The 24,573-nt window shown below is 29.4% G+C and overlaps 1 protein-coding gene across 2 annotated transcripts; it reads left to right on the forward strand.

The window, feature by feature from the left end:
• The first annotated feature begins 849 nt into the window (after positions 1–849).
• On the forward strand, positions 850–23,678 carry LOC111639219 (transportin-3-like). 2 transcript variants are annotated; one of them, XM_023385017.1, is made up of 18 exons: positions 850–964; positions 1,040–1,161; positions 1,234–1,309; positions 5,303–5,365; positions 5,451–5,597; positions 11,983–12,090; positions 12,182–12,279; positions 12,363–12,502; positions 12,574–12,765; positions 12,843–12,934; positions 14,184–14,266; positions 20,853–21,054; positions 21,118–21,234; positions 21,303–21,397; positions 21,500–21,656; positions 21,730–21,897; positions 22,959–23,071; positions 23,189–23,678. In XM_023385017.1, the coding sequence occupies exons 3-18, from the start codon at positions 1,253–1,255 to the stop codon at positions 23,247–23,249; spliced, it is 1,893 nt and encodes a 630-aa protein (XP_023240785.1). In that variant the 5' UTR covers positions 850–964; positions 1,040–1,161; positions 1,234–1,252; the 3' UTR covers positions 23,250–23,678. The 2 variants fall into 2 exon arrangements, with proteins under 2 accessions (XP_023240785.1, XP_023240784.1); XM_023385016.1 differs by lacking the exon at positions 1,040–1,161.
• The last annotated feature ends 895 nt before the right edge of the window (positions 23,679–24,573 follow it).

The raw sequence follows: 24,573 nt of genomic DNA on the forward strand, positions 1-24,573 counted from the left end.
TGAGGGTGGAAAGCGCAAGTTCGGATATGACGAACGCCGTGGTCCTCCAAGAAGTTCTCAAAATCTTCGGACACAAAAGACGTTCCTTGATCCGAAATGATCGTCTTTGGAAATCCATACACATCGAATACCTTCTCTTGTAAAACTCTCAATGTGGTCTCCGTGCTTAAACTATTCACAGGGATAGCTATTAAATATCTGGTAAAATAATCTATGCACATCAAAATCCATCTTTTTGAATTTTTCGATCTTGATGGAAGTATTCCAATATGATCAAGACCTAACATTTCAAAGGGTCGTGATGGTACGTCCTTTGTTTGTAAGAAAGCTTTGCTTTTCGATGGATAATCATTATTCATTTGACACACTTGACAACTGTTAACGTAACTTTTAACCTCTTTCACTATATGTTCCCACCAATAGTGATCTAGGATTCTCGACAAGGTTTTCTCTGCATTAAAGTGGCCAGCTAAAACATTGTCGTGATTGGCTTTCAAGACTTCAGGTTTGAGCTTTTCTGGTACAACAAGTTGTAAATGATTTCTATCTTGAACATCGTAATGATATAATATGCCATTTTGTAACACAAAACGATTCTTTGTAGAAGTACACTTNTACTATTAGAAAATTATTTCTTTTACTATTGATTTTTCAATGCATAATGATGATTGACAGTAAGGCCTAGAATAAAATGTATTTTACTTTGTCTGTATACTAAATTGCATTTATTGTATGATGATAATTTTTAACTTTAAATTTATCTCACATTAATAATTTTTTGTAATAAATGTTTATTGCTTAATTACTTTTATTAGCTATTAGATTATTAAATTTTACTGAAATAATGAATTTTTAATTTATAGGATGTTGAAAAACATTCAGTTTTGGCAGAAGTTTTGTTTCAGGGAGTGTATTCTTTGGTGGAACCATATCATATATCTGTCACTCAGGAAGATATTGATAAGTATGTTTACGTTCTTATTAATATATTTTGTTTCTTAAAATATAAATCATTTTCTATATTTTTCTCTCTAAACAGATAAAAGTTGATTTCTTTTGTTAAGAAATGCTTGATGTCTGTTAATGGATAACAATTCTAATTCAAGACACCAGTTTTAATCACTTTCAAATACTTTCTGGAATTTTTCATGTTGATATTCAGTAGCACACTTCATAGACCTATTCTAATTATTGTTTTAGTAATGAAACTATTACAAATTTTATTCTTTTCAGATCCATCAATTATTGTCGTATGTTTACAGAATTGGCTGAATCACTTATGGAAGAAATAATATCTTCTCCAAACAAAGTGAGTAATTTCAATCTGTATTTATTATTGAATAAAACAAAAAATTAAGTTATTATTTCTTTCAATCTTATAAAATCTCTCACTAAAATCAAATATTAAAATAATAGATAATCATTATATTCCTAATTAATTGATCTTGAACATTGTTTTGTAATTTCATTAGTCATGTCTCTTTATTGTTTTTATTTATTGTGAATAAGATGAAAGTTTAAATCACAAAAGAATTATTTATTAAGCAGTTCTTTTATGAGAATAAGAGCTAAATTTTAGCATTGTTACTAAATTTGATTGGAAAATAATATAAATTTATAAAATTTGAAATTGCTATTCATTGCTGTAACTACTATAATCTTATATGTTTGATTTTACTATTTTTGATGAAATATAAGCCTAGTAATGCTGTCAAGCATCATCTAAATTTTTCTATTTCTAAATGAATTTTTATATTGTGGATACATCATTTTACTACTATTGTATTGTAATTATTGAATAGCAACATATTGTTACATAATTTGCAGATCTACAAAATTTAATGTTTTTAATAGGAACTTAAAAGTTTGATATATAACTTAGAAAAATTTAGAAATTTTATTAATGAAAAGTAATGGTAAACAAATCATCAGTAACAAAAATGATTGCTTAAATTTCATTATTTTATGCTTTTTATATACTGTAGTTCATATTTTTATGTACTTATTTTATTATTATAAGTTTGGAATATTGCTTATTCTAATTGCTTTTGCAATTGGGAAAGCCATTTTCTTTCAATTTGCTGTCTTGTCTGTAAAAAATTTTGAAAAATTAAATAAAATATTCCACAAATAGATCCAATCAGAATTTCTCTCCTGGCAGCTTTTTATTATTATTAAGTCTGTTTCTTGCAGTTTGACTGGTAATTTTGGCAGGTTAATGAAAACCAAACCCTTGTTTTTTTTTACTATTGTTCAAAGTTGAGGAATCGGCGATTGATGTAGCATTTTTGCAAAACAACGACATTCTGCATTTCTGGTATAAGGTCAATGGTTAGTGACAGTTTCTTTAGGTGCAGTTAATGTTTTTGGAATTAAAGCTGCTGTTGATATAATTATTGTTATTATTAGTACTTCCTTTTGCTTCCAAAGTCATTGAACTTCATTTTTCTGTGGTTGATATTTGAGAATTTTTGTTTGTTCTACTTTTTGTAAGTTTACAGTATTAAGAATTGACATTTCAATGAAATAGGTTTTTTGAAATTTTATTGAAAAGAACAATGTTAGGTTTATTATAATTGATTTGTCTGTTGTTAGTTGTTTATCTCAGTATAATATTGTTGATTTGTTTTCAATCACTGGAGGTGGATTAAATTTGTAATAAGGTGCTGTATTTACGAACGTTTTCATCTATATGTAATAGACATCATCAGGTATTAATGATATTGAACTAACGGCTAGTAGAATAGAATGTTTTATTTCCTACATTCTATTCTACTAGCCATTAGGTGCTGTATTACTAAGAAGTTTGATTATGTCTCTTAGTATATCCTGTTGGTGCAATTGCTTGGCATCTAGAAATATGTTGAATTGTTTCATTGGCCAATTTACATGCCCAACATTTGCCATCAATGTTTTCATTCAATATCATTTTTTTATAATATTTTGTTGTTGTTGAATGATCTTGAATGGCACATACAAAACGTTCAGTTTTGGTATGGATGTTTGATTTGCGCAGCCATAATGTAGAGTTTTCAATGTCAATATTTGTGTCTTGTAATAAACATGAAAATTGACCATATAGTGGCATTTCAAGTCATTTATTACATCTGTTTTCTGTTGAGATTTTGGTTTTGGTGACATTTCCAGTTGGATTTAGCATGGTAATTTTATCATCTAGTTGAGCAATTACTTTGTGTAATTCCTTGTTGCTTTCTGTGAAATATTTTTGTAATTTTTTAATTTGTGAATAATAATTATTATTATAATATATTGATTTACTTATTAATCAGCTACAGTCAAACCTTGGGTTTCAAGCATCATTATTTACGAAAAAAATTTGGAAAGCCATATTTGCCGATTGACAAACAAGCTACTTAGCAAGAGCCATCCACAGACGGTCAACTCCCTATACTTTCTGTGTTGAAGAAAGTCAAAGGTCCAACCAATCGACTAGACTACCAGTTCAGAAGTTGGTGGCTCTGAGATCGCCTCATGTCATTATAGGTCAAGACACAAATCATCATTGCTATTTAAATTAGATTTCAATATGCATGTGGAAAAGTTACTATTTTTCTTTTTTGGTACTTGCTGCTGTTAAATCAAAATCAAATTAATTAATAGAAACCACATAAATTGACATTTATGTGTGGCTGTCAGCCTATTGTAGTTTGTATATAGTTCACAATTCCTTATTTTATTTCTATTCTTCTACTTTCTTTCTATTCTCTTCAAGAACTTTCCGTATCCACCGTTACTACTCGGGGGCTTACCCCTTCTCAGAACCAGGGGTGAAACAAAGGAGTAAGGTATTAGTGCTTCTCTGAATTTGGGGAAATAAACAAAAGAAAATGTAGCCTGAGGCAAGGAGAGAGGAGAACACTATTTGGATGGACCTTGAAAAGAACTGAGTGTAGTGAGAGAAGCTCGAAAAGAGAGAGGTGGGAAGAAGACAGCAGATATAGGAGAGGACTGTCAAGATTAGAGAGGAAGAAGAACGAGGGACTAAGAAAAACCGAAAGAATCATAGAACCTCAAGAACGGATTGCTGAATCACTAAAGAAGAATAAAAGATCACGTCTGTGAAAGGGCACCTCCCCAAAGATATCAGTCAACCAACATGGACCCGGGTATTCTCTATCTATCTATGCTTTCTATACTTTCCTAAGTCTAATCGTTTCCCTGTTATTAGTTTTAAGTTAGACATAAGATTAGTTTTTAAGTCGGTTATCAAGGCTTTGTGTTACGTGCGCGTATATTATATACTTGTACGAGGATAGGAGGCAACCTACTTCTCTGTGAGGATAATAGAGTAAAGAAATCCATTAAGTTTGGATCTTTGTAACAAAACAAGATAAAAGATCTATGTTCGGAGTGCATTAAAGGAATATTCACTCATACACTTTCTTTTTTCTTGTGTTCCTATTTGTAACGTTTATTCGTGGACTTATAATCAATTGTTACAAACAACCGCACATGTACTATAAATGGCATTCAAGAATGTGTTTAAATACGCTTAAGTTAAATTAAGTAACAAAAATTTATTAATATAATTGTACGACTCGTGTTCGCTGAGTGTACAAAGTTTTTTTGAAATAATTCGAAGGCAATGGTAAAAAACTATGAACTAAGTTTAATTATAATTATTAACTGTATACAAAGACTAAGCAGCCATCTTTCTGCTTTCCTATCACAAAAAAAAAACTAGTGCCCCCTGCTTTTTCTATAAAACTTCTTACAATAATATATATAATAATAATTATTAATAGTAGGTAATCAGTTAATTAAATTTAAAAAGAATAGAATAATAATTAAAACTCTGATCTTTACACCAAAATTAAAATCAAATCAATTGTAACATAATATTTCAGAAAGTGTGGATAAAGTGCTTGTTGTCCGTCTTGATTGATTTGGTTATATTTTAAGTTCAATCTCTGTTTATAAAACTTCTTTGTAAAATGTTAGTTTTAGTTTCAGTTGGTGGTGACTGAACACTTTGCTTTTAATTTAATATATATATATAATATTATATTACATATTTAGGCATTTTTATGCATGAAATACAGCTAAAAAGGGTTAAAGGGGGGGGCTTTGTTTTGGAAGTTGGGAATAGAATAATCTATATTGTTTCTTATAGGAAAATTTATTTCAAACAACTTTTAGGAATGAATTAAGTTTGAAAATCAAGGTTTGACTGTATTTGAAACTGAATGAATTCATGACTGATTCTATTTTAATGTTGTATTATAATAAATACAAGCTGAAACTTAAAATTCATGTTCTAAAATTTTTATTTCAATTTTAGTGGTTAGGAAATCTACAAACATTAGATCTTCTTTTAACTTGTGTTGGGCATCATGACTATGAGGTAAGGCATAAATTCTTTGTTTAAGGTAGGTTTTTTTATTTACAAGTTTTTAAATAAATTAGCTTAAAATAAAATGTGATTTTAGGTAGCAGAAATTACGTTTAATTTTTGGTATCGCCTGTCTGAAGTTCTGTATAAAAGAAATATCGAAAGTGTGAAAGAAAAATTCCAACCATATATACAGAGGTTAATTGTTTCCCTTTGTCATCATTGTCAGTTAGATCCTGATCATGTAAGTAATTCCTCTTAAGTTATTTGTTAATGTTAATATTTATTATTTTTACTAAAATCTTAAATAGGATAAATATATGTTTAGCATGAATTTATTTACTATATTAATTTCTTAATTATTCTAGATGATTTTTTAATGCCTTAATTTAACCCCCTTGAATTCTGCACCTCTAAAGATGATACATGCATTTAAAAAAAATGCTTAACATATAAAAAAAATCTTATGTACAAGAATATTTTAACATAATTCTTTATTCCATTTTGGGGGTATTCATTTAAGGCAAATGTAACAAATAGTCTGAATATTTATTTATTTGCAAAGAAGTTCAAAAATTTCCAGATTATACTAAAAGTATCATTTAGGGAAGTTTTTTAACATTTCTTCCTTAATTTGAAAGTTATTAATGAAGCTTTGTGTAACAAAAGTAGATTTTTGTTATGAATGAATTGGATGGGAAAGAGTAGGTTTTTGTAACTAAGAAATGAAAAATCTGATATAATTACAGTATTTATTTAAAAAACTTTGCATATATACAAGCACATTTGATACTTTAATTTTATAAAGATTAAAATAATATTGCTTATGTGACCAAAGGGTCAGCACTAAGTCAGTGATGCCTGTCAGGATGACACTGCTGGGTCTTTTAGAGAAGAGACAGAAACCGCTAAGGCCATTAAGTTACTGTTTCACATGAGCGATCATGTGCATAGTTAGATGGATTTGGGATGGAAGAAGTCTAGAGATGGTGTAATGGAAGGAATTGCACTCTGCTACAATTTAAACGAAATCAACCAATACCTGTTTATTTATACGAAGGATTATACATTTCTTACTATAGTTGCGAGTCACTTTAGTACAGTATTGGCATGTCTTTAAGTGCAAGAGTGTGTGTTTACAGTTAATCACAAGTTGATAAATACCTGAGGTTGATGGTGTTCAAAAGGTGATGCTCTTTGACTAGAAGGATGTTGTCTTGTTTAGGATTGTTTAGGAAAGTTCTGAATCACAAATAGTTTGTCTTTGAAGGCATAATTGTCAGTGATGAAGTATCTGTAGGTGAAGTATCTATTTGTGTTGGATTGGGCACTGACATGACTAAGTGGTTGAAAGAACGGGTGACAACTGATGGAATTGGCCGTTCCTTGGTATATTAAAGCAGCAAAATAACTTGGAGAGGTCAAAAAGTCATGGGAAAGGTGTCACTTCTGACTCTGAGAAAGCATAAAATACTCTTAAATTAGGAAGTTGACATACACTGACCTCAAATGAAGTTATCTTGGAGTTGTTTTTTTCTTTGGTTGGGGGTCCCCCTTGAATTGTATTCCCATTCTTTTTTAACTTGTTTTTTGAAGAAATTTTCTGTAGTTAGTTTGGGTTCTCACACTTATGGCTTTGATTAAAATCAAAATTTTAAACCAGTGTTAATAATAATAATTTACAAAAAAAATGTCAATGGGAATATTAATTAAATCCTGATAGAATTAAATTAAAATTGCATTAGAACTGAAGAGATTATGTAAATAAATATAAAATGCTTGTTTATAATTTTTGCTTAACTAAAACATTGCTGAATAATTTAGCTGTTAAATGAAATCAGAATAAATGATTAGACATGAATAATACCTAGATTTGTAATTAACTATAAACAGATTGATTATACAATTTAGATGACAGAACTTTATATTTTATAGTTTATTAATACAGTTAGTTTTAATTTAGATTATTAATTTATTTAAAAGATATAAAAATAAAATACAATAGACTATTTTGATAAAAGTTTTTTCACTGATAGTGAAAAAACTTGTATCAAAATAAGCATTTTCAATTCATTTAACAGTCTATTTTTAGGTTGTAACTAATTTAGATTCAAAATGGATTATAAATATTCAAATATTCAAATGTTTTATTCAAATATTTCTAATGCATTTTGAATCTAATTTAGAATTGTAACTTGAGAATGGGCCTATAAGTAAATTGAAAATGTTTATTTTAATATAAGTTTTTCATTAATAAAAATGCAAATAATTTTTTTATTATATAAATTTTAATTTTTTAGCTGATAGTGTTAAATATTAATATTTTTGGTTACAGTAAATGGCAATTTTAGAAGATTTACTTGCAATAATATAGTACAGTTTCAGTGAATGTTATAATGTTCTCTGAACAGAAAGTAATGTACTGAGTAAGAGATTACAATAACACAGTATGATATTATTATTTTCTTGATCATTTTGGCCTCAAAGAAAAGTCTGGGGCAAACAGCATTGGATGGGGGGTTTCAAGCATTCCGAAAGGACAAAATTTACACCCTGGAGTGTCACTACTTTCTTTGTTTTCCTTAACACAGAAGGGGTTGGATCCTCCCGTAAGATCACAGCATGCAATTGATTGAGGAAGTCTGTGGCCCTGCTTAGAAAGTCGTCTTCCCTCCTGCATAGGACAAATTTCTTATCTTTGTCCGGGGAAGCTATTCTGTCCCAAATTTCCAAGATATTGCAACAGGGACCCAAGTACATCCTTCCATCATGCGACATGAGTGCCTCTGGAATAGTCCTGGCAGTGCTCAAGAGCTACCAAGTGGCAACTAGGTTCTCACAGATGGAGCTTTCAGTCATCTTGATGCTTGCCTCGGTAAGACAAACTTCTGCTTGTGCTGAAAGCCGTCTTTCTTACCGTGCCGTAAGGCATTACTTGTCAACATCCAACATGAGACTCCTACTATCGGACAAAGATAAAAAATTCGTCCTATGCAGGGAAGACTTTCTATGCGGGGCCACAGACTTCTTTAATCATTATAAACTACAACCATGAATAAGAACTATCACTACTTATGTAATCAGAAAAGTGTTTTAAGTTTCAAAATTTGACTCCAAAATGATTCAAACTAAATAAGAGGATTTACTCTATGAATAATAATATAAAAAAATACTATAACAAATAGTTACAAAAAAATTGAATTTGTGAGGAACTGGAGGTAGATTTTATGTAAACTCTACCACTTACTCAGCAATGAGTTTGTTAAACTCGCCCACGTTGTCTTTGAATGACTTAAAAGGGTGTTTGAGTCACAGATTCTAAGATCTCGATCTACAGTCAGGATTCCCAACATCAGATAGGAAAGGGATTCATGCCCTATCACGCATTTAACATATCGTTTAATTAAGGCTGATACATCGATGAGTGGTGAGAGTCGTGGGTGACTCAGAGTCGTAGCAGGGTGAAATTGTCTGACTTAACAATAAAAAAAGAGTCAGCTGGTTAACTAACAAATAAAGGTTTACTAATATAAAAGATAATAACAATGAGATACAATATAATACTACAAATACAAGTTAGCATGTTCGAATTTAACTCTGCTTACACCTCTAATTCGAGAATATACTATTAAACCTTCGAGAGAGAGTTAACAAATATCAAACATACTACCTCGAATGTTGATCGGTTGGTAGTCTTCTTCTTCTATAATTGGTAGTCTTCTTCTTCTATACGATGAAGTACCTTGATGAAGCTCTTAGATAGAGATGAGAGAAAGCACAAGTGAGAATCTGCAAGAGAACTCTATTCTTATGGCAAGTCCTTGGGGATCGTTGACTGGCTTCGTATGGCTATGTCATATTTCTGTTGACTGCCCCAAATGGCAAGAAAATCACCCTTTTTATTGTCCTTTCTGTCCAATAGCATAAAAGAATCCGCAGTTACTAACGTGATGTATGGGGACGAGGAGAGGGGAGGTGGACTGCCAGATGGTTGTCAGATTTGTAGATAAGGTCTTGTGGGAAAGGAAGTTGATTTCTGACACTTACGTAAAAAGTATTGAATGTGTCTTTCTTTTTGGTAAACAAATTTGTATATATATATATTTGAATCTTCTTTTCATTTATTTACAATCACTAGAACACACTTAATACTAGGGAGTCAGTGTTTCTTTATGGACTCTTCTCTGCCTATACTTATGCAAATTGTTTTAAAAGTTTTTGTGACATTGGTATTTGTAGCAATTCTTAATAAATAAAGTTTAAAAACTCCAGATGAAATATATTTAAAAAATATATTTGGTATTACAGTCAACTTGTGTTAATACAAATCACTGGAGAAACAGTAGTGAGTTTGCCTTTATTGAAAATTCATATTAATGATTTTCAGGGTCAAGTTAAGGATGTATAATTTAGGGAGTTAAGGATTAATAAGCAATTGAAATCTCTAAATGAAGAGGAAACGGTATTCACTGTTTAAGTGTGGAGAAGTAAATCAAAGAGGTCAAACTTGAGCCATTTGAAAAGTTTAAAACTTTTAAAATGTAGTGTTAAAGGTGGAATACTTTAGCTTTAGTTCTGAATATTGAAAGTTTCCTTCCTTTTATAATAGTGAGTTAGAGCTCCACAACTAAAACTATGAAAGAAATACATTAATGGAGTATATATAAACAACAGTTATACCTCTCAAGTTATTTTATATGTTTAAATAGAAACATATCTGTGAATCTCACAAACATCATTGCAACATCTTGGAACTGGTGAAAATTATTTGTTATTCTTTGTTCTAATTTCAAGGGGTAGCTTACTATTGCAGAGATGTCCTAATGGACAGCCTGGTATCTGGTAGCCTTTGTGAACTAGTTTGTAGCCTTGAAAAAGAGGTTCTCCCATCTTTTAATGATCAAATCATCCTCTATACATGTTATATCAATGATGATTTCATAATCTGGCAACAGAAACTGAATTTACTCTGATTCTTAACAGCCGTCATCAACAATACCTATGGTCTCTGCCTTTGTGTTGAGCAACAAAGTGATTACCAAGTTCACTTCCTGGCCATTTTTCTCACACTCAAGAATGACCAAATTTCAACTAAAATTTACAGAAAACTAGAGTACAAGCTACTTTTTATTTTATCAGAACCTAGAGATGCTTATCCATTTTAAAATATTTATCTACAGAGCCCTAGTCAAGAGCTTTCACTCACTCTGCTAACATCAACAGAGATATTGAACTAAACTACATCAAACACACAGCAAAACATCATGTGTATCCTTCAATCTTTAATCAAAATTCTTAAATATCACTCTGGTTACAATCTAAAACTTACAAAGTTGTCAGGTATAACCAACATCTTTCAAAGATCTACAAACAAATGGCAAGAACAAACCAACTTAGCACATCTTACAAGAGAAACCCAACTGTATTCTCTTTATTGTGAAATGCGAAAGACACTATTAACAGACAAAATTTATATGTATGTATTCTATCTCCATTATGGACAACAGATTTAATAAGAAATGAATCTACATTTGAGTAGTGGCTTGATCACTTTAACATGTATATAAAGGAGCATCATTATTCTATCCAAAAGGGCCTGCTGACCACTGCATTAGCAACATTTTCAAAGTGATGTACAAGTACTTCTCAGTGAAGCAAATTTAATTAATAATGCACCCAATCTGAAACATCTGGATAAACTTGAAATTTACAAAGGCTATTTTTTAAATAAGGTCCATTTTTTAATAAGAAGAAAAATACTGTAAATATCATTAAAATATGTATTTTTCCATATTCTACATACTTTTATCTACTTTTCTACATAATTTTCATTTTTGTTCAAACATTTGTCATACCACTCAACAATTTTTTGAATTCCAACTTCAAAGAAATCTGCCACCTGCCACTGGAAGACAGTAGGCTACACTGCTTGTTTTGTATGGCATGCCGGAGTTTTCTCAAGGTCACACAATACGCATCAGAATTGATTGTTGTGCCTATCGGCATAAAATCTATTAACAAAATCCCTTTCCTGTCCCAAAAGACAGTTGCCGTGATCTTTTGTGCCGAAATTGAATAACAGATCATATCTCAGAGTCGGTGAGCAACTCAATTTTCTTAAAAATATAAACTACAGCTCAGCACAGAGATGATATGGTGTCTAAATATGTCAAAGCATGCTGGGAGCAGATGTTCATGCACACTGTTGCAATCACATATTATTCTCACTCTCATTCACAAACAGACCTTATTTTAAAAATAGCCCTCGTACAAAGCTACTTTTCAGAACAATGCAATAAATTAATGATGCCTAAACATTCTCTAAATCATAAAGGTCCATCTTTTGAAGTATTCCTATAATTTTTAGTCTTGTCTTTTAAAAAATATCTGGTTATGTCATTGTTGACATTTTCACTTTCTATCAATGAAAAATTACATTTTGTTTAAAGTGCTATTTGAATTTTCATATATATGTTATCTCTTATTTTTTAACTTTATGACAACAATTTAGAAATCATCAAATGTTTGTTATTTAGTAAATTGCTGAATGTTATTGGTATTGTTTTATTATTGATTTTAAGGCTTTTTCTTTTGATTATCATTTTTTTAAATTAACAAAATATTTTCAGGATGACATACCTGAAGATGGTGACGATTTTAGTGAATTTAGAACACGTGTTTCAGATTTAATTAAGGATGTAGTATATATTGTTGGTTCCTCAAATTGTTTTCAGCAGGTAATTATTTTTGCAAAATTTTTCCAATAATACTTGAAGCACTTGAAGTGCATTTGCATAAAGTAATTTAATTCTTACTTTATCTTTACAGATGTTTGAAAATTTAAGAAACCAAGGCAGTTTAGCTACATGGGAAATGTCTGAAGCATCTTTATTTGTCATGGCTGCTGTAGCCAAAAATGTCATTCCGTAAGAACAATCATGTAAAAAAGAATGGTAAAAATTTATTATTACTTTTAATATATATATATTTTTATTTAAATTTGTTTCAGAGAAGAAAATACTGTTGTACCTCAGGTTGTTGAAGCCATTTTAAATTTACCAGCAGCAACGCATATAGCAGTGAGATATACGAGCACACAACTTTTAGGAGAGTTATGTGAATGGATAGAGAAACATCCTCAATATTTAGGTATATTTAGGTTATCTATTTAAAATGTTTTATTTTGTTTCAAAGTAATAAATATTTATATTGAAATATAGATCCTGTGTTAAATTTTTTGTTGTCATGTCTACAACAAAAGCAGCTAGCAACAATTGGTGCTTCAGCACTTCAGAATATCTGCAGTGCTTGCAGAAACCAAATGGCCTCACATTTTGGGGGATTACTCCAGATTATACGAGCTTTAGATACCTTTTCCATATCAAATGAAGCTGCAGTTGGCTTGTTAAAAGGTAATTTGTAACATTTAGTACTTTATTTATATTTTTAAAAATTACATTAAAAAATATAACATTTATAAATTATTTAGGAACTGCATTAATTCTCGCACAAATGCCATCTGAAAGGATAACAGCTGGGTTGAAAGAACTCTGTTCAACTCAAGTCAATCCTTTATCAAAGGTATGAACATATTCAGTAGAAATAAAAAGATTTTAAAAAATAATCATTTCTTTATCTCTATCTTTATTTATTGAAATTTTTCTGCACAGAACTTGTTAAGATTATATAATTATATAAGGACAAGCAAAATATTAGTTCAGTATACTTTTAGATTATTTTTATATTTTAAAAGTATACTGATGTCCAAAAGTTATGAATAAATGTTCTGAATTATATTTTTCATTAAATTAGAATTAAACAAATTAGATTTTTAAATTATACATCAAAAATGCTTTTTATTTTATCAAATATATTGTAATAGAATTTTGGAAAAAATCTTGAATGTACAAATATCAACAAAATGTGAAAATAAAGGCTTTTGTTTTGTTTGTAAAAAAGAGGGGGGTTAACTGTGTTATATTTCAAATCATTTCAGTGATGTTAAGTTTAAAGACACTCTTGTATTGAGCTTTTTGATACAAATGTTTTCCTAAAATGAATGTCGTCTTGAACATTTAAATTCAAGTCCCAGTGAAGATAAAACATTTCTTATAAAGATTATGAATATTTGCAAACATGATTGTTTTTGTTATTTCATTTTCATAAATAATTAGTATTATAGGAGCCTTCTACCATATAAATGCATAAATGAACCAATACAAAGCTAAGAAAAATAGAATAATCACTAAAATAATATACTTAATGTTTTTTACTGTTTTGTTTACTAAAAGAAAATATTGTTTCTCAAATATTTGTTTTTGTCTTTATATTTTTATGACGTACTAATTCATGTTCATTGTGCAAGAAAAGCATTAGAAAAAACAAAATTTTCATATTTTATAGGGAAAAAATTAAATTTCTATTAACATTCTACCATTAAAAACAATTACTGGGCCAAGGTGAATTTCCATTCTCACAGGCCATGGAACAGGCACAGGAAATTTAGTACATATAATGTTATGCAATATTAGAAAGGAATAGTTACTTCAAGAAAAGATGATAAAAATTCATAAACATGTTTATTTTAAAACAAATCAATGTAAAATTATTCTAAAGTAAATTCATTCTTTCCTGAAATGTTATTGTTCTTTACCAATTGTCAGTCAGTTTTTGTAAGACAAAGTAATATTAACTAAGAAGGACTTACTAAAGTTCAATTCTATTAAAATTATGTAATGATGAATTAAAATCATTATTCTGAAATATTTAAAGTAATCCAGTGACTCAGAAATACATTTTTTTATAATAGTTTTTATATTATGTATTTCAGTTGTTAAGAGAAGGGGAAGCACCAAAAGAAGGGACAAAAAGTGATCCAGCTATTTGGCTTGATAGACTAGCTGCTATTTTCAGGTAACTTTCAAAATTTTTGAGAAGATTAAATAAACCAAAATTTAAATTTTGTATAATGAGTAAGCTAGGACACATAGACACAAAAAGAAAATCATATATAAGTTGTTATAAAAATTTTGACTTATGGTTTTAGTATCTAGATGTCCTAACTGTAATAATGAGAAATATTAATAGAAGCATTCTAATAAGCAATATTGAATTATTTAATGTACAGTACAGTCAAACCTCAGGATTTGAACACTCCACTTTTTGAACAATTTGGTTTATGAACAAAAATTTGAATCCATTTTTGCTCTGGTTGCCATATGATAACTATTGCCAAAAAAGCTACTCAACAGAGTCAGCCATCGATGGTCAACTTCTATACTTCATGTGTTAAAGAAATCAACTGCTTGACCTGACCTAACCAATCAACAACAGGACTACTGATTCAGAAGTTAGTGGTGTCAAGATTGCATCACGATACAAATCATTGATGATGTTGCTATTTAAATAAGTTTCAATGCACATGGGAAAGATACTATTTTCATTTCTCAGCATGCATTGCAGTTGAATTTAAATAAGATTAATTAATAAAAACTGCATTGATTGACATTTACGTAATATGAATGACAAAAATTTATTAATATTAGGGTAGCCAGTTAATTAAAACTAAAAATAATAATTAAAATGTAGCCTTTACACCAAAACTAAAATAAAATCAAAATTAATTTAAATTAAAATTGAAATCAAATCAATTGAAACATAATACAGTGGAACCTCAGTATACGACCTTAATCAGTTCCTGATGTTTGGACTTATACCGAATAGGACATATACCAAACCAACCTTTCCCGTAAGAAGTAATGTAAAAATGATTAATCCGTTCTCATGTAAAAAAAATGGCTGGCTTTAAACACCTTGCTCTCCTGGCTAGTTCCTGTTTGATTTTTCATCAGATCAGCATGTATCTTTTTAGCTTTCTTGCAAATAATTGCTTCTAATATGCTGTCTCCAGCATACTGTTTTTCAGTTATCCAAAGGAAAAGCAATTTCTCAACATGATCTAATGTGTTCAATCTCTGTTTAGACATTGATTTAACACCTTTCACAACATTAGCAGATTTAATAATACAGGTAACCCCCGTATAACACGGTAGTTACGTTCCAAAAAATTGCCGTGTTATGCGAATCCGTGTTATACGAAACAAAGAACTAATACGAAAAGGAGGGTTAGGTTCCAAAAATTAAAAAACATGCTAGTATATTTTCATAATTAAGATAAATATCTTCATTAAAATTTTTTTAAGTGATACATATTAATATAAATTAAACAATGTTTTCTTCGTCATCACTAAAAACACTATTAATTAACCGAGAGCGTTTTCTTTTTGGCAAGTTATCCTTATCCTCTGAGCATTTTTCTGCATTATCTTCAGATCCATGCTTTACCTTTTGCAAAATGTATGTAATTTTAGATTGCTTGCTTCTAGTTAAAAGGTCTTTATAAATTTCCTTATATGGTGCTAAGCACTTATGAAGAATAAAGCAAGTATGGAATAAGGGAAAAACATTCGGCAACATCAGAAGCAGAAGCGTCGCGATCTGGCAACATTGAAACAAGTTTCGAGAAGGACCACGTGTATCGACAGAAGGCGAGAAGAGAAAATTTACATACTTAAGTACTAATAGTTCACGAAAATAATAATTTTCGTGAACTATTATTACTTAAGTATGTAAAAATTTATTACATTTCCTGTTGTACGAGGGTTTTACCCAATTCTCGAACCGTGTCAGAGTAAATCCGTGCTATAAAAGTACAGTGTTATACGGGGGATGGTACCAATTCTCGAACCGTGTTAGAGTGAATCCGTGCTATAGAAGTGCCGTGTTATACGGGGGTTACCTGTATCTTTGTTTTTCATGATTGTCGATATCATTGTTCTCGGAATACGGCATGCAACAGTTAAATCTTGAGCACACATGCCACCTTCATATTTCTCAGCAATTTTTTTCCCCCCAGTTTCATTGTGATTATAGTCATTTTTTTAGTTTTCTATTGCTTTTCATTTGCCTGTTTGCAATTCGTGATTAATAAAAATAATAACGTTTTACTTACAAATAAAAATAAATTTAATAAAGTTATAAACTGTGGCACCGTGAACAGCTAGTCTCGTCTAGTACACCGATAGTGCTACTTGTTCATAGATGGCATGTATAATTGAATTAAGTTGTATACCGAGCAAAATTTGTTTCGTCCAAACAGGACATATTCCAAATTGGACGTATTCTAAAGCAGACGTATACCGAGGTACCACTGTATTTCAGAAAGTGTGGATAAAATAGTAGTTGTCTGTCTTGATTGATTTGGTTATATTTCATGCGGGCAGTCAAAGTCTCTATTTATAGCAATTCTTGTGAAGTGTTAATTTTAGTTTTGGTAGGCAATGACAGAACTTTTTGCTTTTAATAATTATATAGAATAAATATAGATATAGATAATATAATATTATATTGCCTTTAGATTCATTATTATGCATGAAATACAGCTAAAAAGGTAAAATAAAAAAAGGTTTTCTTTGGAGGTTAAGATGGATTAGTCCATTGTATGTTGTTTCTTATGGAAAAATTTCTTTAAGTTTTCAGACTTTTAGGAACGAATTAAGTTCAAAACCCGAGGTTTGACTATATTTATAATTATTAGTAGATAAGTCATTATTTGAACTTAATAAATTTACAAATTTCAGCTTTGTATGTAAATAAATTGTTTTGAAAAAATAATAGAAAAAACTAATGGTTCAAAATGTATTTGATATTGGATTTTCTTAACATTATAGAACATTGCTGATGTTATTAACAGTTTAATTTGTGTGTGTATTGTTCCACAAGTTTGTGTAAATTTATTGCTTAAGAAATTTTGTACATTTTCTGAATTTTGTATCATGATACAGAAGATAATAAGATAAATCAGAAAAGCATATTCTTAACATTAGTGGGATAACTAACTTGTGTGTAATTTGTTGGTGCTTTAAATTTAAGTTAGAACGTAATGTCTTGGAATTCAGGTAGTCAGAAGTTTCCTTGATCGTATACCAAACCAACCTTTCCCATAAGAAATAATGTAAAAATGATTAATCCGTTCTCATGTAAAAAAGAGCAATTATATCAGAATTAATATCAGAAGCAATTATTTGCGAGAAAACTAAAAAGATAAATGCTGATCTCATGAAAAATCAAGCAGGAACTAGCCAGGAAAATGAGGTGTTTAAAGCCAGCCATTTTTTTTACATGAGAATAGATTAATCATTTTTACATTACTTCTTATGGGAAAGGTTGGTTTGGTATACGTCTTATTCAGTATAATATTACTCAAATAGTGTAAATGTAACTTTGAGCAATTTAATATTTTTAGAAGAAAATTGTCTTGAATGAGCAAAAATTAATGTAACATTGTCACAATAATTTTTCCAATAATAATAATTGCAGCCCAGCATTGTGATGGCGTCACAATGCTGGGCTGCAATTTTTAATGTATTTAGTTATTTAATTTAAAATATACAGACAAACTTGCTAAACGAAGAGAATGTTCTATGAAATTATTTTAAGTGAAATTTTCTTCAGAGGTAAAAAAATACTATGGCCTTAATAAGGATGCATTCTTACGTAAAGAAAATAAGAGAGATTTTTTTTTTTTTTTAAAAAAGGAAAAGCTTTATTAAATAAAAAGTCAATATCACATTCTAAGTAAATATAAATCAGACATTTTAAAATTGGAATCTAAAATTGATTTTTTTCTCTCTCTTTCATTTAACAATTACACATAGTTTTATTGCAATTAACGCTGATTGCTTCTTTTTAAATCATGATCATTTTCAATGTCATTCAAACACTTTTTTAAATATTTGGTTGCTAACACTTTCAGTGGGGACTTGTTTCATATCATCATCAATTTTTTCTTTCATTGTTAACAAGTTTTTCTAAATCTTTTGTTGAAAAACCATCATCTTTTGCATTTAATAAATTTCTTACATCCTCTTCATTCACATTGATTGAGCCATCTGGAAAACTTCATTTCTAATCTACTGAATGTTATTTTTTTCTTATTGTGCAACGTATTCTTTCCTTCATATCTCATTTATTGCAGTCCACCACACTGAAACATACCTTATGAAGTGTAAGCAATGACTAAATTATTCCAGACATGTGAAACATTAAGACAGATGCACCTAAAACTTGGAGCATATGACAAGTTGCTGTTATTAGGCAATTGAATGACTTCTGTGTGTTAACCTTGAAATTTTACTACAGTAGACCTATGGTAATCCAACAAACGTTTTGCAAGGCAGTGTTGGATGATTGAATTTGTCAGACTATAGAGTACTGCCACTGACCCCTTGTAATCTGGAACTTTTTTGAAAAGGAGTACCTTGTAATCTGACAAATTACATACTTATAGATTTGGTCTTACCATTTTTATATGTACAGTACTACATAATATACGATATGGGACTTAGTGAATTAAACAACACAATAGATAGCATAGGGTTTATTATAAACTTAACATCATTAACACTATAGCACTTGCAAAAAAGTAATAACTAAACATATTGATGTCAATCAATTACATACAACATATGTAAGTATTTCCAAGGTATATACTATGTATGATCTTAATTTGAAAATGGATAAACAAATAAATTTATGGTGCATGCAAATATTCATCAATTTTCTTTTGTTTTACATTGGCTAAATGCGAGAGTAAAGCCCTGGTCACACTATGTCTTTGTATATGAGGTAAATGTAAATACAGTATAACGCCTCGTATAACAGACGCTGTGAACAATGGACTTTGTTTGGCCATAACATGACTCAAGCAACGGACTGGTTGCGAACAACGGACTTTTCTTTCGGCAGTTATGTGAGGTGAACAACGGTCTTTCTGCAAACAAGTGTGAATGATGTTTCCACTCTTTTGCTGTTGCCAATGACAATCTGCTATTTTTATAATATATTATTATTATATCTGAAGTACAGAGCTCCTGTTGGGATTCGGCTTGCTCCCTTGTTTATTACGTACATCACCTCAGTGCAGGGTATTTACATTTATTCAAGTGTTGTGCAAATCATGGCTTCTAAATAACCAGAAAGGTGATTTCAATTGAAACAAAGCAAGAAATCATCAGAAGGAGTGAAAGTTGACAAAAACTTCCTTGTCAAATGGGGAGAGGTTCAGGAGTTTACCAACACTCATTATCCAAACAGAGCTGAGGCCAACAGGATCAATGATCTCTACAATGACACCCTTGCCCGTCATTTCCGACAGGTGTTGAAGAAGAGAGAGAAACAGACCACCTTGGACATATTTTTCAAGAAGCAAGCTGCCAAAAAACAAAGGATAGAACAAGAGGAGATGACCCTGCAATCTCCAGTAGCCTCTCCTGAATTTGACTCTGATTAAAAAACAATAAAGAGAGACCTGCTGAAATGTGTAAAAGTCTGTATCTGTATGAATGTGTAAAGAAAGTGTTCCTCCACCTCCTCCTCACAACATCTGACTACCCGGCATAATTGATGACTGCTCCATTTTCATTTTTTTATGGTTCAGTACGGTTATTTTATGCTGTGGAACGAATTATATGTTTTAACATGTATTTCTGTGGGAAAATGCGTTTCGTATAACGGACTTTTCACTTAACGGACGTGCACCTGGAACGGATTAAGTACATTATACGAGGCACCACTGTATTTTTCTAATTCTTGATCGAAATGATTTTGTTTGTTTGTTTTGAAATAAATGACTGGCATAAATTGCACTTGGAAAACTTCTTGTTTTTATCTTTCTTAAAAACTTTCCTAGCAATACTGGAAGCTATGAGGGGTTTGGATTTGGATATTAATTAAAATTAAAAAGTTTATCAAAATAATAATTTATCAATTTAATTTAATACATGAATCTGAAAAAGACAAAAATAGCTTCATATTGAAAATTATTTTTATCATAATATAATTAACTATTAACACTAATCGGACGATTAATTGATATCAGCCAATAATGCGTGACTAATTAATCGTTAATCAACCATTTTGCTTATCTGTTCATCCTTACTTGAGACTATATTACTGTACAAACTTGACATGTATTGTTTATTAAATATTTTTAATGTCTACATTTGAATATATAAAATAATTTTATTTTATTAGGTTTGTTATCACAAAAGCATTATTTTTCTGAAAACTGATTTTAAAAACCTAGTTACAACAATGATTGAGAATCAAATTATATATGGAGTATATGTGATGAATGATTCAGTTTAAAAACAATAATTATGGTCAAATATTTTTTGTCAGAAACATAATCAACAGAAAATTAATCTGAATACATAATTATAGAAATCAACAAAACATCAAAAATCCAGTCACTTGTGCATTAAGATTTTATTTATGTACAGTCTATTTAATTTAATCATAATGCAAAAGTGACCGCCTCCATGCATGTGTCCCAACTATGCATATGGTTCTTCATTTTTGAAATATATCTTTCTATTTCATGTTCTCTTTTTAGAATATATTAATTAAATTAATTAATGATATTTAACTATATATTTAGGCATACTAATCCAACAGTGTCAAATGGCCAAATACATCCATGTCAACCAGTCATAGAAGAACTTTGGCCTGTATTATCCGAGACTTGTAACAAATACCAAGCTGACGTTCGAATTATTGAACGGTGTTGTCGGTGTATACGTTTTGCCATCAGATGTGTTGGAAAACAATCTGCTCCTCTTTTAGAACCTTTAGTGAATCAAGTGAGTACTTTTTGTAATAATAGAGTAAAAAGTAATGTTAATAATAAAATTATAATTCCATAGATGGTGCATCTATATCAACTACATCAACACTCCTGTTTCTTATACTTGGGAAGTATATTAGTTGATGAATATGGTTCAGAACCTGGTTGTATACAAGGACTTTTAGATATGTTACAGGTATTCACAATCATGATTAATTGTGATTTAATTATGTATAAAACTAATTTTTTTTTTCATTGTTTTAGGCATTTTGTGTGCCAACTTTCCGACTTTTAGAATGTTCTAATGGACTGAGAAATCATCCAGATACAGTAGATGATCTGTTTAGACTATGTACAAGGTATTATAGTACTTACAATAGTATTAACAAATATCATTTATTTAATTCTTTACTGCTACAAATGAGAAACGATAAAAATTGAATTCTTTTGTGTTTATTTAGATTTTTACAGAAGGCACCTGTGATATTATTACAATCGTCGGTATTAAAAGCAATTTTGCGTTGTGCATTAGCATCTTGTGTACTAGATCACAAAGACGCTAATGCTTCTGTGATGAAATTTTTTTATGATCTTATTAAAGGATCACGGTTAAGAGAAGTTAGTATATTTTATATTTTGAAATATTAAAACGTAATGTTTTTATTTTATGTATTATAACCATATTTGATAGGATTTTCCTGACTTTCACCAGCGTCACTCTTTAATTCGAGGAATTTTAGTTGAACATGGCCAGTCTTTGGTTAGTACTCTTATTCAGGCTTGTGTTTTTCATTTGCCATCATATATGTTTCCTGACGTTGCAGACGTTATTTTTGAACTGTTGCATTTTGATAAACAGGTATGTTTTAAATTGTACTTTTGTATTTAATACTGATAGCTTAATATGTAAATTGGTAAAGTGATTTATACAAAATTGTATTATTTCAAATAATCTAGTAGTGTACATACTTTTTAATATTTATATATTTTACTACTTAAAAACATTATTCAAATTTCAATAGGTGGTGATATTGATTTTAAGTAAAAATTTAATACTTTAGTGAATCATAAATACATCAAAATATTATAATATACAATGATAAATTATTTTTAAAATTTAAAAAAATATGTAATGGATTATAATAGTATGAAAACTCAGTTGAAAAACCGAGAACTTCGGCAATTTTAATATTTACTTGAAAATTATTCTTTAGAGCTGTTAAATATTTATGGAATTATTTTGAGTGATTGAATATTCCAGTAAGAAATGTTTGCTTTTAATTTGTTTGAAATTATTTACTTAATTTTTTATTCAAAATAAAGGCTTTATTATTAGTCTTGTAATAATTATTACTACTACTACTAAAGATACAGCATTCTGACAAACCTGTCAAAGGTGTTATACAATTCTGTCAAAGGCATGATGAACATTTCCTAGTAAATGTTGCTATTACATAGCAAAATTATTTTAAATTAGGTCTTATGAATTGATTCATAGTATAACTTTGTTTGAAACTATTTTCAAATTTAAATAACAAATTATCAAAGAGAGGTTTTTATATAGCATTTATATAGCATAATTGGAATTTACTGATCCATTATTACTTTCTCACATTTGTTTTATAGTCAAAGCTTGATAAATTGATATATGTAAAAAAAATTACAGTTGAAAGTTCTAAATGCTATTTTCAAATAAAATAAATTGCAAAAATTAGTAATTCAATACTGAAATATATCTAAAAGTAAAATATAAAATCAATTATTCATTCCTATATTATTTTCTATTTATTTATTTATATTGATACATCATAAATTTATGAAAATCAGATGCTATAATGTAGAAAATACAGAATTAGCATTCTGTTTAATTTTTTATTTTTTACTGCCAATTTGATAATATACTATTTTGTTTTTGTTTAGTTATTAAGCACATGGTTAGAAGAAGGATTGAAGTTTTTACCAGTCCAAAGCAGTAGTGGAACAGTTACAGCTACACCACAGCAAATGATGGAGTTCCATGCAAACATCATGAGGTAACTATCAGAAAATAAAATATATATATAAAATAAACTGATTTTGGCATTGGACTCTTCAAAATGATATTTTGTTTTATCATATTAAGTATAAATAAATTTTTCTTTAAAATTTAGTGCTGAACATGTGAAGAATGTGTCTGCTTCTCTTCGAGATTTTTCAAGACTGTACAGATAGGAAAAAATTACATATTAGTGCAATACAGACTGTCATTAATTATATTTTGAAGATTATGATGTTGTCTGTAGCTTTTTTTCAGTGTCACAGAAGACTGTAATTCTTATAGAAAGAAAAATATTTGACAAAATGTGTACATGTGGCTTAAACTCTCATTGTCAAAAAAAAAAACCACATGTATTTTATTTGTTATAAAGTGCACCTGCTGGAGTTTTATTTTGGTTCAATTTAAATGTGTACATACATAAATTTAACTTTTTTTTTTTTTTTTCTTTCATTCTACTATTGTTTAAATGCATTCTTATATAGTTTGATTATTAATTTGAAAACTTTTCTTCATCTGTTCATAAGAATGGTGCAGAGTTTATCATCCTCAGGCAAACAAAACTATGCTCAAATTTCATTTCTTTATATACACTCCAGCAAAAATTATTTTAAAAATATAAAATGTGATCATTGTTTGAGATGTGTGACAGAAGAGATCATGTAAAATTTTGTACAAGAATTTCATAATACTCATTAAGCCGTGTACATAACAGGAGACGTAAGAAAATTTGCCTTGTCCAATATCCAAAAATTTCCCATTTGTCAGCAGTATTACTGAAGTAATTATGTTTGTTTTTTTCTCTACTGTTATATGCAACCATTTTGTTTTCTCTCTGTCGTGTCTAAAGAAATGAAAATGCACTTCCAGTTTTGGTCACATTTTAATGAGACTGAAATACAAGTTGCCAACATGCACGACTAGTCACAAATTGTGCAATTATTTCCTTATTATATTTTTATTGGAAAAGTTTATATGTTTTCATACCTAATTCATTTAATGAAAATTAAAATGACTCCTTACCAGTGTTTAATTATATATTTACTATGAAAATAATAAACTATGTGACATATCATCCCATTTTTATTTGACATTTCAAAATTAAAGTCTTCTGGATTAAAAATATTTTGTTTTTAAATATGCATAAGGAAACACAAAACATACTCCATTTGGAAGGAAGGGATGGAGTAAATATTAAATATTTGTCTATCTGTGTGCTTTTGATCTGAAATTATACTTTAAATCATATAGAAAACTTATTTCTTTATCATATCTTCACTTATTTCTCTTTTGAAATACATATTATCATCATACCTAAAACACTTATCCATATTCTCTCAAAAAAATCAATGTGATACTTGGATAAAAGACATTGCAGGTGATTCTTATCATGATTATGTAGATAATGTTTTGCATATTGAACAAAAAAAGTTGTAAAGTGAAGTTGAAAAATGTTTTCTCATTTGTCTCCATAAATAATTTCATTGTTTAAATTTTGAT

Source organism: Centruroides sculpturatus, unplaced genomic scaffold (assembly GCF_000671375.1).
Source record: "Centruroides sculpturatus isolate CEXI.00-Female unplaced genomic scaffold, Cexi_2.0 scaffold1337, whole genome shotgun sequence".
Taxonomy (NCBI): domain Eukaryota; kingdom Metazoa; phylum Arthropoda; class Arachnida; order Scorpiones; family Buthidae; genus Centruroides; species Centruroides sculpturatus.